This window comes from Lipotes vexillifer, unplaced genomic scaffold (assembly GCF_000442215.2).
Source record: "Lipotes vexillifer unplaced genomic scaffold, Lipotes_vexillifer_v1.1 scaffold239, whole genome shotgun sequence".
NCBI lineage: Eukaryota > Metazoa > Chordata > Mammalia > Artiodactyla > Lipotidae > Lipotes > Lipotes vexillifer.
In genome coordinates this window covers 1827814-1847487 of record NW_006769620.1, presented here as the reverse complement: position 1 = coordinate 1847487, position 19674 = coordinate 1827814, and the positions used below count along the sequence as shown (strand labels likewise).

Genomic DNA, 19674 nt, shown 5'->3' with positions numbered 1-19674 from the left:
ACGGGTTCGTGCCACAGTCCCGGAAGAACCCACGTGCCGTGGAGCGGCTGGGCCCGTGAGCCATGGCCGCTGAGCCTGCGCGTCCGGAGCCTGTGCTCCGCAACGGGAGAGACCACAACAGTGAGAGGCCCGCGTACCGCAAAATAAATAAAGAAATAAAAATAAATAAAGTAAAAAAAAATCTGCAAAAAAAATTTAAAAATCTGCAAATGGGTTTTACACCTCTTCAAGAAGGGTGGACTGAGCATTGTAATTCACACAGACAGTCCTGAATTTTGGATGTCCTTCCCACAACCCCAATCATTTTGATCACAGCACACACAGCTTCACGAGAGCCCAAGGACATGGCTGTTGCGACATAAACAAGCTTTTCTGTCTCAATGAAACCGAGAGGAAATAAAAGTCTGGGTCCTGATCTCTTTTCAGAGGGTCAGAATACTCTGTGCATGAAACACATCCTATTGGCAAGGGTCAAGGAAATGACCAAACTCAGGCCCATTGTGGGAGGTGATCAATCAAGATTAGTCACAAATACAGACCCAGGAGCAAGACATTTCAACAGGCATAAAATGTTTCTCAGTGTGAGGTCATGGGAGTTCCGGTGGCACAGAGGTGGGGGATTGCTGGCAGGGGAAAGAAAGCCAACTGTCTAAGGATTTAGAATACCCCCACTTCTCTGAGATCCACTACCCCTTCATTAAAATGTGCGTATGCTGAGATGTTTTTGATACGATTGGTGGAGCCGTTGTTGCTGCCAAGTATAAATAATCACATATCCATTCATTCATTCATTACCTATTCATTCATGAGCACCTAGCGGGAGTCAGGTACTGTGTTAAGTACTGGGGATACAGCTGTCAACATGCAGAGGTGGGCTCTGGCTTTATGGAGCTTATATTCGAATGAAAAAGAGAGAGTAAAGGGAACCCTCCTACACTGTTGGTGGGAATGGAAACTGGTAGAGCCACTATGGAGAACAGTATGCAGGTTCCTTAAAAAACTAAAAATAGAGCTACCATCTGATCCAGCAATCCCATTCTTGGGCATATATCTGGAGAAAAGCATAATTCAAAAAGATACACACACCCCAATGTTCATTGCAGTGCTATTTACGATAGCCAGGACACGGAAGCAACCTAGATGCCCATCAACAGATGAATGGATAAAGAAGATGTGGTACATACACACAATGGAATATTAGTCATAAAGAAGAACAAAATAATGCCATTTGCATCAACTTGGATGGACCTAGAGATTGTCACACTGAGTGAAGTCAGAGAAAGACAAATATCATATGATATCGCTTATATGTGGAATCTAAAAACAAAGGGTACAAATGAACTTATCTACAAAACAGAAATAGATTTACAGATGTAGAAAATGAACTTATGATTCCCGGGGGTAAGGTTGGGGGAGGGATAAATTGAAAGATTGGGATTGACATATACACGCTACTATATATAAAGCAGATAACCAATAAGGACCTACTGTACAGCACAGGGAACTCTACTCAACACTCTTGTCATGACCTATACGGGAAAAGAATCTAAAAAAGGGTGGATATATGTACATGTATAACAGATTCACTTTGCGGTATGCCTGAAACTGACATAACATTGTAAATCAACTATACTCCAATAAAAATTTAAAAAACTGTACTCCAATAAAAAAAAAGAAAAAGAGAGAGGAACAAAGAAAAATAAGTAAATATACAAAACAATGGCTTGTGATAATAATGATCATGATAAAAGCTATTAAGAAATGGGGTGGGGCTTCCCTGGTGGCACAGTGGTTGAGAGTCCGCCTGCCGATGCAGGGGACGCGGGTTCGTGCCCCGGTCCGGGAAGATCCCGCATGCCGCGGAGCGGCTGGGCCCGTGAGCCACGGTCGCTGAGCCTGTGCGTCCGGAGCCTGTGCTCCGCAGCAGGAGAGGCCACAACAGTGAGAGGCCCGCGTACCGCAAAAAAACAAAACAAACAACAAAAAAAACCAAAACAAACAAAAAAAAGAAATGGGGTGATGCAGCAGAGATTACATAGGAGTGCTGGGGGCTACTTTAGATAAGTAATCAGAGAAGCCCTCTCTCAGGAGGAGCCCTGAATGAGCCCGAGCCAGCCAAGTGAAGAGCTGGGGAAAAGAGTCTTCCAAGCAGTGGAAACAGAAAGTGCAAAGGCCCCGAGACAGAAGGGCTTAGAGTAGTGAAGGCACTACAGAAAAGAAGCCAGGTGGCCAAGCACGGTGAGGAAGGGGGAGGAGTGTGAGACGAGGCTGGAAGAGTGGCCGAGAGCCACGTTTTGCACGCACACTGTGTCGACCCGGTTCAGGAGACTTAAAAGATAAAGGTTTTCAAAGCTTAATGGGTTTTAAAAGGCACAGTCTGATTTACATTTAAAGGTATTGAAACAGAGCAGGACCCTATGGTCCTTTCCCCGCCATGTCCTCCACCTGCCTTTTGTCTGTAGAAAAACTCTACTCAAAGAATAAGTTTAATCAGAGAAGTGAGAAAATGCAGAAGCTAAGGAAAACAGTCAAACAGAACCAAATAATAACAGTTTAGTCATTAAGCAAAGTCAGGGACCTTTAGTTCCTTCTCAAGGGCTAAACATTCACAGCCATATCCTTTGAGCTGGTTTGTAGATACAGAAACCCGCACCAGGTGGAAGAAGTGAACTACATGATGACCAGACTGCAGCCATGACAGGAGCTGCCACAATTCTGAGAACAGGCCTCAAAGAAATGGGAACAAACTGACCCTGGAACTGAAGACTAACTGTACTTGAAATAATCAAGATGACACTGATCAGACCACTGCTTGGCCAATTTCAAGATGACTGTGAGAGCTGACTGTGCTGTTTCTGCATGTAACCCTCTCCCTCTGGCTATAAAAACTCTTGCCCACTGACTCTGCTGGGGGGGAACTGGCCTTTGGACATGAGTCCACCCTCCCCACAGGTTGCCCGCCTCTGAAGTAAAACATAGTTTCCTTTCCACCAACCTTGCCTTTTTATTAGCTTTTGAGTGGCAAGCAGCCAGACCCCACTTTCAGTAACAGTATCACTCTAGCTGCATGTCCCTTTGTATAAATACATAAAGTATAAACATAACCTTTATTCTAAAGAGGCTAGCATTTAGAGAAATCAGAAGGCATTTTGAATGCATTTCCCAATATTTAAATAAAAATGATCTTAAAGGAACAGACATTCAGAAAGCCCCAAATAGCTACCTGATAACCAGTAAGTACAACAATGGATTTGGGTTTAAAAACAGTGAAAGATAATAAATCTACATACCTCCTCGTTGCACTAACAATGTGACCTCACTTCCCTTTGGACATTCGATCAGCATGTCCACAACTTGGTTGTGAGTCAGAGCCTGCACGTTCTTCTTATTAACTTCCACTATAAGATCCCCTTCCTTCAGGCCTCGGCACCTTGGACTGTCGACAATCTGTTTCACTCTTTGGCCGCCACCTCCAGGACTGTCCGCAATAGTAAAACCAAAGCCCATTGGCCCTTTGACTATATGAACAGTTATGAGTTCTGGCTGAGTGGCTATGGAGGAAGCCAAAGAGACAGTGTCATTAGGGTAACCATGGGAACCGTTTGAAGCCACGTCTGCAGGGCTGCTTGGCCTGGCATCCTTCATGCCATTGACTTTGCCTGTTTTACTACTGTGACTAGCCGGCGAGTCATAGGTCTCTTGCCCATTCACAATAATTGGTTCTTTATCCAAAATGGCCACAGAGGTCACTAAACTCGTGTTGGGGTCATCTGGGTCAAAAGGCAATGGATAACCTCGGCAGAGTTCAAGGTCCACGCTGGCACCGATGGGAATGGACTGGAAGATTTTCACAACTTGTGCGTGCGTGTGTCCCAAAACACAGGTGTCGTTCACACTCACAATCACATCTCCTGCAAAAGAGTTGACGGTTAAAAAAACAGTGCCCAGAAAAGTTATATCAGTTTTATACTATCAAATCCTACCAATACGAAGCTGAACTGAAACTGTTTGGGGGTAGTACCGTAAAGCACAAAGAGACTGCTTCTATTAGTTATTTTATGCTAATCAGGCATTTTTGTAGCATCTAGTGTCTTCCCTGCTAATGAGAATATAATGATCGTTGAAAGAACATTGGAGCTTTCTTCTGAAAAAAATTCTCACTATAAAAAAACCAAGCTGAGAATTCATTTATTCAAATGGATCCACATTTTTAGTAAATTACTGCCTTACTGTACTCAACAGCACCCTAACAGTTCCCCAAAATGGGGAAATGTTAAAATGCTTCAAAGCTTTTCATTTATATCAGGGAATGCATTTAGTTAGTGCAGGAATCTTGTTCATTCGCCAAGTTTCTAAAGGACACTTACAAACTTATGAAATCATGGTGTCATCTGGTCCTGACCACACAGGACCATGTGGTGTCTCATACCTGTTTCCATCTTGCCGTCCAACGCGGCGGGACCATCTAGGACCAAGCTCTTGATCTGCAGAAACTCGTCAGGCTCATCCCCTCCAACGACCGTGAAGCCAAAGCCACGGCTGCTTTTCCGCAGCTTCGTGTGAATGAATTTGCCTTTCAACTCTGAAGGGTTTCGTGTAAAAAAGGGTTTGCCTGGATTAAAACAACAAATGTATAAGGAACATCACCAGGAGTGAAAAGATGAATTAACTAAGAAATGATAAGAACTTAGAGATAACTCTCCAAGCTCCTGTGCTGGGGCATGTGGGCACAAAGGTGCCCTAAGAAAGTCCTCTCTTGATTTCAGTATTAAGTTCCTAGGAGTTCCTAGGCCCCTTTGTGTAAGGAGGGGGCTAAGGTACATAGTGTATCAGCACAAAGATCCAAAAGAAAATGTAAGAGAAGGATGACATTGGTGTCCATCGTCTGACATGGATTCCTAGTTTTATTTCATGTAGTTTGACAGCAAACTACGTGAAGTTCTTCAGAGAAAGAGGAGTGGGTCTTTGCTTGGTGTCTTCTGTTTTGTCATAGTTTATATTTTCCAGTATGGCTTCCAATATATTGCCTTGTGCTTGGCTTCCACTTATAAAACCAATTAAGCAAAAACTTTAGCTTTCAGACAAACAGAAAATTCATTCTGAAACTAAAGAGATAATACTAGGAGACATAGTATAGTCACAAAGAATAACTTGATAAAAATGGAGAATCATTATATTAAAAATTAAAGTCATAACTCTACTGTGAATTGAATTCTAAAATTCACCTGATTTTTCCTGTTCATTTGCATCGTTTAACAATTTGTGGAATTGCCTAGATATGTCTGCTGCTAAAACTTAATATTTAAAAAACATTTAGGACATGTGGCTTAGAATATTTAAGGGAAAAGAAAAAAACCTGAACTAAACAAAATAGTAACAAGAGCCAGATGGCTCCAAATTCAGTTGTCTTATTTAAAATAAATTCATAGATATACAGCTTCCGAACATGCTACCTAAGGTTTTATTGAGTTTTCTTGATAACATTCACAAATAACATTTTGTACACAAACCCAAAATTTTATTTTGGGTTTGGGCATTTCTCTGTAATTAAGAAGCTCATTGGAATTTCCCTGATTACCCCCGGTAGTGAACATCATTCTATGCTCACCCTCTTTCAACTCTCCTAATTATATTTCCCATCTCCCGCCCTGGCCACGGCTTCTCCACCTGCCCTATTTCTTTTCTATCAAAAATGTTATACAAATAAATAAATAAATAAATATTAAAAAAAAATAAAACAAACAAACAGGAGAAAAAGTCTCCATGTCTCCATATACCCCTGCACTACCAGGCTGGCACCCAGGAAGGAAAGTTATTTTTGGTTAGCTGTATCTTTTTTAAAAGGTCTCTGGGCACACATACAATCTTTAACTGCACATTTCAAAAGTTTCTGGCTCTTAAGAAGGCTTTTTTAAATTGCCTGGAGTCACAGGTCTGCTCACTCACCTCCTCCTCTCTAGAGCAGTCCCAAGGCTGGTGGGAAGCATGACAAACTACAGCCCTGTCACCGTGGGTAATGAAAGGTGAGACCTAGCAGGATTCACCATGCGAAGTCGTCTGCCAGAGCAACAGGGAGGTGATGTCAAGTGCAGCCAGGGCTTGTACTGAGACAATTGCTACGGTAATTACTAGATGGAAAATCGAGGACCGTTGAGATAACCCCCAAATTTTCCTTTTGGGGATGTGTGAATAGCAGACATTCTTGAGGCAGAGGCTACTAGGGCGAGCTCGAAGGGAAATGTATTTCACTTATGCAAAGACATCAATAGCCATCACCTTCTCAGTGAGGCTTTCTCTGTCCACCGTATTAAAAACTGCAATACCTGCTTCAACATTCACAATCCCCCTTACCTGCTTTATTTTTGTTGTTAGCATTTACCACCATCCCACACAGTAAACACCTTACTTATTATTGCCCCTTGCAGGAGGGGCACTGCACATGCCCACCCACACAACACTAAAATGGAAACCCCACGAGGATTTCTGCTTGTATATCCAGCGTGTAGAACGCGGCCTGTTTCATTGTATGTGCTCCAAAAATGTGTGTTGAATGAATGAATGAACAACAGCGCAAAGAAATGAGATTTAACGTGCCGTTGAGAAGGCAGAAAGAGGTGGTTGAGTGTGTAAGTTTCCCACCCTGATTAAAGGCAAAGTTAGAAAATGTAAAAATGTATCTGGCAGATTATCTGAATGAAATGTTTTAAAACCATTAGCATATTTTGAGCTCAGAATGTTTTCATCTTAAGAGACATGAAGAAGACTTTGAAATTACACCACTGACTTCCTGTTTCAACACTTAACTAGGGAGGGAAGATCAGAGGGTTTCACATTTATGCACGTTTTATTACGTTTTATGTGTGGGTAGATCATCAGTTATTGTAGTTTGGAAAAGAAATGCTTTTCTACCCACAAGCAGTGGAACGTGGAGCTCTCTGCTGCAGCCCTGTGGCACGTGTCATTTTCTAAGAGACGCTAATCTCTTTACTAGTCACCACTTGTAGATGTGGTTATGTGTGAGGATCACCTGGGCAACTTTTTAAAGACGTACTCACTTCTAGGGGCTGCCCTGGACTCAGTGAATCAGGACCTTCTGGGTTTCGGCCCAAACATCTACTCCTGAATAACCCATAGGTGCTTGCTTCTCTGCCAAGCTGCACTATTCTTGGTAATACTGTTTGAGTACCCTACACTAGTGCTGACCAAGAGCACGTCCTGTGACGCAGGAAATGCTCTGTATCTGCACTGTCCGACATGGCAGCTGCTGGTCACACGCAGCTCTTGAGCCCTTGAAACATGGCTAGTGGAACGGAGGAACTGAATTTTTGAGTTTTTAATTGTAATGAACTTGAATTTAACTGGTAACATGTAGCCAGTAGCAGCCATATTGGATGGTACACATTGAAACTATGCAACGAAGCATCCCACAAAAAACTACAACAACAAGGTGTTATAGCCAAGAGTTAAACTGTTCCCAATGACAGCTATGGTTCACATCTGTGCTTTACTACTCCCTGGCTGTGTGGCTTTGGGCAAGTTACTAAACCTCTCTCTGCCTGAGGGTCGGATGCATAAGTGGAGGTAATGAGGGTACCAAGCTGAACATTCACATGATGGTTGTAAGGAAGAACTGTGGACAGACAACACAGGTGAAGTGCTTAGGGAGGTGGCTGCTGCATAAAAGAGCTCAACAAATGTAGGCTATTACTTTGATGATGGTGGTGGTGAAGTGGGTGGGGTAAACGGGCAGCTACAAAAATCTCTCTCTGAGCATAAGGTGGAAGATGGAGAGATTTCCCAAGAGCAGATCTCTTTAAAATTATCATTTGCTGGGATGAGAAGTACACTCTTGATCAGAAGCAAGTTTAGTTGAGCAGTGAACTTAGCAAAATTAATACCAAACAATCTAACCCTATTAGCTATACAGCTTCTTCCTGACAGTACTGTCAGGAACATAGACCAGGATGCTTAACCAGCAGGCAGAGAACCCAGAGTTGTAACCTATGATGATAATATCCAATTTAATGTTTCTCACAATTGTAGCTTGGAGTCAAAGGGTATGGATTTAAACTGGCTTCTGTATCCATTATATTCCAAAGATATGACTATATGTGAAAGACAAGAATCAATGTAGAGACTATGAAGTAGAAGGGTTTTAAGAATAATGACTACTTCCCACAGGGAGTTCAGTGAGCCTCTCCCAAACCCTAACCACTATGGGAGCCTAGAGGACTAAAGTAAAAAAGAAAAGGAATAAAAGGCCTAAAACAAGAGAAGAATCTGAGATAAAGTTCCTAATAGAGATCAATTCCATCTGGACTCTTAACTCAGCTGGTGCACTAAGCATGTGGCACCCAGAACCTGAAACTTTAAAGCTTTAATTGATTTAATCTCTAAGACAATTCTTTAAGGAAGCTAGGCTGGTTATCATGGATGTACATACGTTGTTTCACACAATAATAAATTTAGCAGAGGCGATTAGGTCTAGTTCGGGGTGTCCCCCAGTGGGAAATAAAACCAGTCTCCTACCTCCATAGGATTTAAAGTCTGAAGAGGAAACTGTTGTTAGATAATTGAACATAAATAAACACTAATTATCAACAGTTAAATTCTATAAATAAGAAATTTAAGATGGGAAGAGTGAATAAGACAGGGGAATCCAGTAAAAACTTTAGATGAGTAGAAGGTAGCAAAGCAAAGAGTGGGAGGAAAAGACAGCTGCAAACAGGGAACAGCATATGCAAAGGCCCTGATGTGGTCCATAGTTTCGCTGATTTAAGGAATTGAAAAGAGGTCCAAGGAACTGAAAAGTTAGTGTAGCTAACTTACCATGAGCAGGAAAATAAGACAACATGAGGCCGCAGAGGAATTTCATGTTTAAAAAAATACAAAGCAGGCCACAATCATGTTGATATGAATTAATATGTTATTATCTTCTATGTTCTATCTGTATTAAAACCATTAACACCATAGAAAAGTATGAAATTATTTTATATAAGTTGATATTAATACCAATCTCATGACAATATCAGCTAAAAGGGAAACAATTTTTCTTATGAAAATTACAATGGAGGAATGAAAATTAGGGAAAAGAGGTATTCTACTTATCTTTCAATGTCTGACACAATTATTTATTTCTTTTAGAATGTTGAGAGAAGGAACACAAATCTTACAGTTTTTTTTCATGGTTCTGTAACACAAACTCCCCAACACTATCAAATATGCTGCTTGTTCTATTTTTTTTATTCAAAAGAAAAAAACTAAACAAAAAACCCCAAAACCTTTTCTATCCCTTAAGAGTAATGAGGCCTGAAAGTAGCAAGATTCTGGAGCTTCCAATTTTCAAAAATGAATCTCTGTAGGGGATGCATACTACTTGTGAATGTAAATAAGTGAGACCCAATGAAGCGATGTAAAACATGCATAAATGCCAAAACTGCAGCAAGAAAAGAGGTTAGAGTTTACAACACAATAATATCAAACCATTTTATATTTACAAGAAAATCTTAGTCAAAATCAAACACGTTGACTAGAATCTTGAAATATCATCTAGTGTTGAATTTTCAGTGTATCTTATTTAACACAATATTAAATATCTGTGGTCTCTAAATCAAGGATTCACAACTCTACCCCCCCCGCCCCCCGCCAGGGGCATGTGGCAATATCTGGGGACTTGTTTGTCACAAAGTGGGAGGGATTCTCCTGGCACCTAGTGGGTAGAGGCCAGGAACACTGCTCAGTGTCCTACAATACATACAGGACAGCCCACAACAAAGAACTGTCTAGGAACAATTCTTTGGAATGACTTGGGCGTTACAAGATTCCACTCTTTAAAGTTTCTTTAAAAAAATTAAAATTTTGAGCCAAATTAGGATGCAATTATAAAAACACTTTACCCTGAAGTGGAGGTTCTCTGGCCTGCTCCGGATTGCTTGGGGGGTGGTTTGGAATAATAGGAGGCACGAGCGATGAATGATCTTCTGTCCATTCTACAAGAAGACAAGAAACAGTTTGCTGTTTTTCCTTTCATTTGCTTACTTAAGATTACTTACTTAGGTTGCCTTACTTAGGATTCACCTTCTTCTTCATTATAAAACTTAATCATAAAACTACCCAAACCTATAAACCCAGAAGCAGAGAGCTTCGAATGAAAAGAAACTGGTATCTGACCCCACTCTATGATGAGGATAATAAGGTCCCTCCCACTGTGTGTGTGTGTGTGTGTGTGTGTGTGTGTGTGTGTGTTTTTCTGTCTCTTTCTCCTAAGATCTTTGAGGACAGAAATACAACCAATAAAAATACAACTAATAAAATCTCCAGCTCTCTCTGGCTGGAGAGTACAAAGTGAGACCAAGTAAAAAATATCAGGAAAGATACAGACTTAACTAAAGCTGGCCCAGTATGCGAGAAACTTCTCTAATGCAATTTACACCTAGGCTGGGCTGCTGAAGCCTGCTTGTCTGGGGTACTGAAGGTGGATTGTAGCAGTTTACTAAGGTGAGATTCCCTATCATCTCTCAAGCCCAAATGGGACCCATTACTAAAACTCCTGAGTCCTAAGTCGTACTCACTTTGGAGGCCCAGAAATAACCCACTATGAGTGATCCTTGAGATCTACCCCAAAGTCACTTTTCCAGCTAAGCTAACAGTCAGTTGTATATGTACATCAATTTTAACACTCATATTTCAATTGTACACTCCCATTCCCCAAACTCATAAAAAAATTTAAAAAATTTTTAAATAGAAAGAGATTAAGGTAGAAAGGAGACCTTTTCAATGGGTGAGTATACTCACACACACATAGACACAAACACACTCTCTCTAAAATATAGTCTATGGCAGCGGTTGTCAAACTATGACTTACAGGCCAAATTGGTCCTAATGTCTATTTTTATGAAGCTTGTAAGCCAAGAATGGTTTCTACATATTTAAATGATTGAAAAAAATCTAAAAAGAATATTTTGTAACACATGAAAATTACATGAGGTTCAAATTTTAGTGTTCACACATAATGTTTTACTGAAACACAGCCATGTCCACTTGTTTACATAGAGTCTGTAGCTGTTTTCATACCATACGGGCAGAGATGAGCAGTTTTAATAGAGACTGTATGAATAGCAATGCCTAAAGTATTTATTATATGGCCATTTACAGAAAATGTTTGCCAACTTCCAGGCTATGGTCTATATTTATTATATTCAATATTATAATAAGAGAAGTATTATACTCGATATCCATATACCTGATACCCACATATTACACTGAAGGGGTACTAAGCCTATTATTTTTAAAGATTGCAATGAAAAATGAGGAAACACCTAAGCATCTATTAATAAATAGATGGCTAAATGAAGTGTAGAGATTCATAAAAGGGAATAATATGCAGTCATTAAAAATTACAAGGTAGGAAACCTTCAAGATGGCGGAGGAGTAAGACATGGAGATCACCTTCCTCCTCACAAATACATCAGAAGTACATCTACATGTGGAACAACTCCTACAGAACACCTACTGAATGCTGGCAGAAGACCTCAGACCTCCCAAAAGGCAAGAAACTCCCCACGTACCTGGGTAGGGCAAAAGAAAAAAGGAAAAACAGACAAAAAAATAGGGATGGGACCTGCACTTCTGGGAGGGAGCTGTGGAGGAGGAAAAGTTTCCACACATTAGGAAGCCCCTTCACCGGCGGAGATGGGGGCGTGGCAGGGGGGAAGCTTTGGAGCCACAGAGGAGAGCGCAGCAACAGGGGTGCAGAGCGCAAAGCGGAGACATTCCCGCACAGAGGACCAGTGCCGACCGGCACTCACCAGCCCGAGAGGCTGGTCTGCTCACATGCTGCGGTGGGCGGGGGCTGGGAGCTGAGCCTCCGGCTTTGGTCGGATCCCAGGGAGAGGACTGGGGTTGGCTGCATGAACACAGCCTGAAGGGGCTAGTGCACCACAGCTATCGGGAAAAAGCCTGGACTTGCCTAAGAGGCAAGAGACCACTGTTTCAAGGTGCGCGAGGAGAGGGGACTCAGAGCGCCACCTAAACGAGCTCCAGAGACGGGTGCGAGCCGCGGCTACCAGCGCGCACACCAGAGACGGGCATGAGATGCTAAGGCTGCTGCTGCAGCCACCAAGAAGCCTGTGTGCAAGCACAGGTCACTATCCACACCTCCTCTCCCGGGAGCCCGCGCAGCCCACCACTGCCAGGGTCCCGTGATCCAGGGACAACTTCCCCGGGAGAACGCACGGCGCGCCTCAGGCGGGTGCAATGTCACGCTGGCCTCTGCCGCCGCAGGCTCGCCCCGCACTCCATACCCCTCCCTCCCCCTGGCCTACGTGAGCCAGAGCCCCCGAATCAGCTACTCCTTTAACCCTGTCCTGTCTGTAGGAATGCCCTCAGGCGACCTACACGCAGAGGCGGGGCCAAATCCAAGGCTGAGCCCCAGGAGCTGTGCGAACAAAGAAGAGAAAGGGAAATCTCTCCCAGCAGCCTCAGGAGCAGCAGATTAAATCTCCACAGTCAACTTGATGTACCCTGCATCTGTGGAATACCTGAATAGACAACGAATCATCCCCAAATTGAGGAGGTGGACTTTGGGAGCAACTTTAGACTTGGGGTTTGCTTTCTGCATCTAATTTGTTTCTGCTTTTATGTTTATCGTAGTTTAGTATTTAGAGTTTATTATCATTGGTAGATCTGTTTATCGATTTTGTCGCTCTCTTCGTTTTTTTTTTTTTTTATATACATAGATAATCTTTTTGTTTTTCCTTTTTTTCTTTTTGTGAGTGTGTACGTGTATGCTTCTTTGTGTGATTTTTTCTGTATAGCTTTGCTTTTACCGTTTGTCCTAGGGTTCTGTCCTTTTTTTTTTTTTTTCCAGTATAGTTTTTAGTGCTTGTTATAATTGGCGGATTTGTTTTTTTGGTTTCGTTGCTCTCTTCTTCCTTTCTTTTTTCAAATTACTTTTTATTGGAAAAAAAATTTTTTTTTATTTTAATAACTTTTCCTCCCTCCCTCCCTTCCTGCCTTCTTGCTTCTTTCTCCTCCCTTTTCTTCTGAGCTGTGTGGTTGACAGGGTTTTGGTGCTCCAGCCGGGTGTCAGGGCTGTGCCTCTGAGGTGGGAGAGCCGAGTTCAGGACATTGGTCCACCAGAGACCTTTCGGCTCCGCGTAATATCAAATGGTGAAAGCTCTCCCAGAGATACCCATCTCAACGCTAAGACCCAGCTCCACTCAACGACCAGCAAGCTACAGTGCTGGACACCCTATGCCAAACAACTAGCAAGACAGGAACACAACCCCACCATTAGCAGAGAGGCTGCCTAAAATCATAATAAGGTCACAGACACCCTAAAACACACCACCAGACGTGGTTCTGCCCACCAGAAAGATCCAGCCTCATCCACGAGAACAAAGGCACCAGTCCCCTCCACCAGGAAGCGTACACAACCCAATGAACGAACCTTAGCTACTGGGGGCAGACACCAAAAACAACAGGAACTATGAACCTGCAGCCTGCGAAAAGAAGACCCCAAACACAGTAAGTTAAGCAAAATGAGAAGACAGAGAAACACACAGCAGATGAAGGAGCAAGATAAAAAACCCACCAGACCTAACAAATGAAGAGTATAATAGGCAGTCTACCTGAAAAAGAATTCAGAGTAATGATAGTAAAGATGATCCAAAATCTTGGAAACAGAATGGAGAAAATACAAGAAACGTTTAACAAGGACCTGAAAGAACAAAAGAGCCAACAATGATGAACAACAAAATAAATGAAATTAAAAAGTCTCTAGAAAGAATCAATAGCAGAATAACTGAGGCAGAAGAACAGATAAGTGACCTGGAAGATAAAATGATACAAACACATGGAGAGATATACCATGTTCTTGGATTAGAAGAATCAACATTGTGAAAATGACTATACTACCCAAATCAATCTACAGATTCAAAGCAATCCCTATCAAGCTACCAATGGCATTTTTCACAGAACTAAAACAAAAATTTTCACACTTTGTATGGAAACACAAAAGACCTCGAAGAGCCAAAGCAATCTTGAGAACGAAAAACGGAGCTGGAGGAATCAGGCTCCCGGACTTCAGCCTAAACTAGAAAGCTACAGTAATCAGGACAGTATGGTAGTGGCACAAAAACACAAATATACATCAGTGGAACAGGATATAAAGCCCAGAGATAAACCCACCCACATATGATCACCTTATCTTTGATAAAGGAGGCAAGAATATACAGCGGAGAAAAGACAGCCTCTTCAGTAAGAGGTGCTGGGAAAACTGGACAGCTACATGTAAAAGAATGAAATTAGAACACTCCCTAACACCATACACAAAAATAAACTCAAAATGGATTGAAGACCTAAATGTAAGGCCAGACACTATAAAATTCTTAGAGGAAAACACAGGCAGAACACTCTATGACATAAATCACAGCAAGATCCTTTTTGACCCACCTCCTAGAGAAATGGAAATAAAAACAAAAATAAGCAAATGGGACCTAATGAAACTTAAAATCTTTTGCACAGCAAAGGAAACCATAAACAAGACGAAAAGACACCCCTCAGAATGGGAGAAAACATTTGCAAATGAAGCAACTGACAAAGGATTAATCTGCAAAATATACAAGCAGCTCATGCAGCTCAATATCAAAAATACAAACAACCCAATCCAAAAATGGGTAGAAGACCTAAACAGACGTTTCTCCAAAGAAGATATACATATTGTCAGCAAACACATGACAGGATGCTCAACATCACCAATCATTAGAGAAATGCAAATCAAAACTACAATGAGGTATCACCTCACACTGGTCAGAATGGCCATCATCAAAAAATCTACAAACAATAAATGCTGGGGAGGGTGTGGAGAAAAGGGAACCCTCTTGCACTGTTGGTGGGAATGTAAATTGATACAGCCACTATGGAGAACAGAATGGAGGTTCCTTAAAAAACTAAAAATAGAACTACCATACGACCCAGCAATCCCACTACTGGGCATATACCCTGAGAAAACCATAATTCAAAAGGAGACATGCACCACAATGTTCATTGCAGCACTATTTACAATAGCCAGGACATGGAAGCATCCTAGGTGTCCATTGACAGATGAATGGATAAAGAAGATGTGGCACATATGTACAATGGAATATTACTCAACCACAAAAAGAAGAGAAACTGAGTTATTTGTAGTGAGGTGGATGGACCTAGAGTCTGTCATACAGAGTGAGGTAAGTCAGAAAGAGAAAATCAAATACCGTATACTAACACATATATACGGAATCTAAAAAAAAAAGAATGGTTCTGAAGAACCTAGGGGCAGGACAGGAATAAAGACGCAGATGTAGAGAATGTACTTGAGGACACGGGGAGGGGGAAGGGTAACTGGCACGAAGTGAGAGAGTGGCATGGACATATATACACTACCAAATGTAAAATAGATAGCTAGTGGGAAGCAGCCGCATAGCACAGGGAGATCAGCTCAGTGTTTTGTGACCGCCTTGAGGGGTGGGATAGGGAGGGTGGGAGGGAGATGCAAGAGGGAGGGGATATGGGGCTATATGTATATGTATAGCTGATTCACTTTGTTATGAAGCAGAAACTAACACACCACTGTAAGGCAATTATACTCCAATAAAGATGTTTAAAAAAAAAATTTAAAGGTTAAAAAAAGGTAAATCTATATTAAGTAGCATTGAAATTTGTGCAAGAGATATACTTAAGTGAAAAAAAAAAGGTCACAAAACTAATACATATACAAATATATATTAATATATATAAACTATGATCTACTTTTTGTAAAAAGATGCATATTTGTACATCCCCAGAAAATTTCTGCACAGTCTTTATTGCTGAGAGTGGGATGGGAACCAGTAGGGCCTCCACTGGCTTAAATGGAGAACTTATATGTTCTCCACTCCTGAATTGTTCATATTTTTGTGAAGAGCATGAACTAACTTGTAATTTTTTGAAAGCACTGAAAATTAACAGCGTTTTCTGATTCTTATATGTGATGTTCCTAAAATTAAAAGTTAGTTTCATACCCAGCACCTCCTCTTAACGTGCTAAAAGTGGTTTGGATTTAGATACCAGGTGCTGTGCAAAAGCTACTGAGCACAAGGTAGTTCTTCCACCATCAGGAATGTTCTCCAATCTAACGGCAGCCCCTTTCTAAATTAGAGTGGAGACTGGGTGCTTTTCAACTGGACCCCCGACTTTAGCCGTCCAGGTTCAGGGTATGGAATCTAGCAGAGGCTCTGCATTTCTCCCCACCCTTCCAGGACATCCAGTCCCCAGCACGGCAAAGGACGTGATGCTCGTGGCCAGTTCCGACCACACGGGGGTGTCCGCGCCCAGGCTTTGCCCAGAGCTCCTTGGCCCACAGATCACGGGAAAGCGAACCTTCTGGCTGCTGCTGCTGCTGCTGCTGTTGCTCCAGCTGCCTCTTCCGTTTGGCTTCTAGAACCGGGTTCTCATATTGTGTCTTCCTGTTGATGTGGCTGGAGCAGAAGGCAGATTGCATTCAGTTAGGAAACAGTGCATATCCCACAAGCAAAAAGCCAATCAGTCCAAGTCCCTTGATTAGACCTGAGCAAAGCAGGTGGTCTGAGATGTTGAGCATCTTGCGTCAAAAAGCACAGTTACGAAGATAAAATAAAATAAAAACAAAAATGAATGGTTTCCATATACTGACTACTTATTTGTAACAAGCACTGTGCTACCAGCTTTACATGCATTTTATTTTTAAAATCTTCAATAAATGCTAGGATAGAGGTCCTATTTTTATTCCTATTTTATGGATAAGGAAAGGAAGTTTCTGAGCAGTTAAGAAACAGCTCACCTAACAAAACAGAACTAGTCAACAGTAAAGAGGATTCAAGCTCAGACTGGCCTGCTTTCAAGTCCCAGGATTATAACCACTGACTCTGCCAAATGCCCAAGGAATCACGTGACAGGAGGGTGTTTCCTTAATTCAACAAGAAGTCGATTATAGAATTATTTTAAAAGGAGATTAAAGTGAAGATGTGGTGTTGTCTGTAATAAGTAACGCCAGAAATTCTACGTAACTTTCTACAACGGAATTCACGGAAGCATAAGCATTTCCCAAACGATCAAGTTAGAAGAAGGACTCTACCAACATCTGTCAACTATTCTGATCAATAGGCGTGGGGTCAGGATTCAAAGGATAAGCCTTAGGCAAAAAGACTCCAAATGCAGCTAACCTAAGCAAATGTGATGTGTTCAAAGTGACAAAGACCCAGATACTTCAGATGGCTCCCAAACTAATAAGGCCAAGGCAAGATAAAAATACACACACACACACACACACACAAACATATATATAAATCCAAATGCATATTGTTTTGCCATCACCCTATTTAGTGTATGTATATGTACATACACACATAGTACACAGACACACAAGCATAAACATAATCCTTTTTTCCTTCATCAAAATCATACTTCATAAGAAGTTTGAAAATATTCATATTATGTGATTATTTAGAACTCAAAATATTTTTTCAAGCAAGGCTTTATTTTTTAAAGACAGGCTTGTCAAGTAGGGTGGATAGGCCGACTACCCTTAATTCCTATTATAGGACTACTTGTTTATTTCCTAATTCTGGTAGGCAATTTCATGCTAAGATATAGTCTAACATTCACAGGCACATGGACCTGAGAAGACAGGGAGGAGAAATGTATGGTAAGGTAACAACTCGTCCCTCACTCCAAGTCTCTTTATCCATCAAAGCTGTAGTCATTTATTCTTTTTCTCTTTTGATGCACAGATTATTTGAGGGAGAACTCAAAACAAGCCCCAATTAGACAGGAGCCCCACTGTATATCTGTGAGAAGAATGATCTGTAGGGCACACAGAGGAATTTTATGAGGGTCAGAGAAACGACTAAGATCACCTTTCTTTTTCTTTTAAATTTTTTAAAATTAAATTTTTTTTTATTGAAGTATAGTTGATTTACAATGTTGTGTTAATTTCTGCTGTACAGCAAAGTGATTTGGTTATACATACATATATATATATATATATATACACATTCTTTTTTAAAAAAATGTTCTTTTCCCTCATGGCTTATCGCAGGATACTGAACAGAGTTCTCTGTGCCATACAGTAGGACTTTGCTGCTATCCATTCCATAGGTAAAAGGCTATATCTGCTCACCCCAGCCTCCCACTCCAACCCTCCCCCAATCTCCTCCCCCTTGGCAACCACAAGTCTGCTCTCTATGTCTGTGATCCTGTTTCTGTTTCATAGGTAGGTTCATTTGTGTCATATTTTAGATTCCACGTATAAGTGGTATCACATGGTATTTGTCTTTCTCTTTCTGACTTACTTCACTTAGTGTGATAATCTCTAGATGCATCATGTTGCTTCAAATGGCATTCAAGTTGGCCTTTCTAATGCCCCCAATCCCCAACCTTTCTGTTAGGTAAAGAGGTGGCAATGTGAGTATTGACCAAAGACACTTGCTATATTGAACTCGTAATTTTTTACAATAAGATGCTGAGCATTTTATGGCCTGGCATTGTTGCATCATATGTTTCTATCACCAGGGTATTATACGAATAACTTTTCATTGCCAGCAGCGTGAGTGATAGAAAGCGTTCCAGTGATAGAAAGCGTTCCAAGTTATCTTCATTGTGGCAGGTAGGATTTTGATGACAGAACATTTATATGGCATGTGTCTCTTTTGTAAGATCTTTTATTATTTATTACTCATCTTTCTCAGAGGAAATGATGTAAAACATTTTTTCAATGTTTACCCACTTAGGTTTCTTTTATTTTCTTTGAGTATCATCTTAACAATATATAACTGTGATGAAAGGACCAAGTGGATGCCTCTTGCTAGAATAAGGTACGTGGTAAAGAGGTAGTGATGAGGGTTTGAGACTCTTAGAAATGGAACACAGGAGCCACCTGTATGGTAAAGGCAAGGAGGCCTACACAGTCTTGCCACTTAGACTAGTTCTCAATTTCCTTCTTAATTGCGGCAGCGTTTCATGTATTATTTAGATCTGTCTGACCCTTCTGGAAAGTCTGAATGAATAAACAGATGATTACTGAGAACTTCAGACTTAAGCAGGGCAAGAAATAGGCAAAACTGATTCTTTTCCTGAAGATAAACAACCCATACTCAGTGTACTGACTCCTTGCTTTTCTCATTCATTCAACTAATACTTATTATTCAGTACCTGCCATAGGCCAGGACTATGTTGGGCTTTGGTAATACAGTGATAAACAGAAGACATGAATACTGCCCTCATGAATTTTATAATATAATTTACCATCATTAGATTTGCTGAATATTTTTCATTATAAAATTTACATTATGTTACTATTATTATTCTGTTTGTACCTTATCACAATGGCAAACTCTGTTCAGCATAAATGTAAATAATTACAGAAGGGTGCAAACTCAAATGTGTTTTAACAGGCACTTACTCTACATAGTAGATACCATAGACAGGGTCATCAATCTTTTCCCAACCAGCAGGCAGTTCTGAAAAAGAAAAGAACATTTAGACCAAGAAGAGCATATTCTTGAAAAGCCTAAGGATTTTCAACAACTGGGTTAGGCAAAAAAATAAAGACTCATAAAATAATGCCTTAAATCCAATTAAAACTGTGTATCTTAACCAAAAAAAAAAAAAAAAAAAAAA

The 19674-nt window shown here is 41.0% G+C and overlaps 1 protein-coding gene across 1 annotated transcript in view; it reads right to left on the bottom strand.

Moving 5' to 3' along the window:
* Positions 1 to 19674, bottom strand: part of MAGI1 (membrane associated guanylate kinase, WW and PDZ domain containing 1) — a 627906-nt gene that overhangs the window by 74276 nt on the left and 533956 nt on the right. The window contains 5 exon segments of the mRNA XM_007445682.1: positions 3291 to 3911; positions 4430 to 4612; positions 9897 to 10037; positions 16399 to 16496; positions 19457 to 19514. Of these exon segments, the coding sequence (XP_007445744.1) occupies positions 3291 to 3911; positions 4430 to 4612; positions 9897 to 10037; positions 16399 to 16496; positions 19457 to 19514 (1101 nt within the window).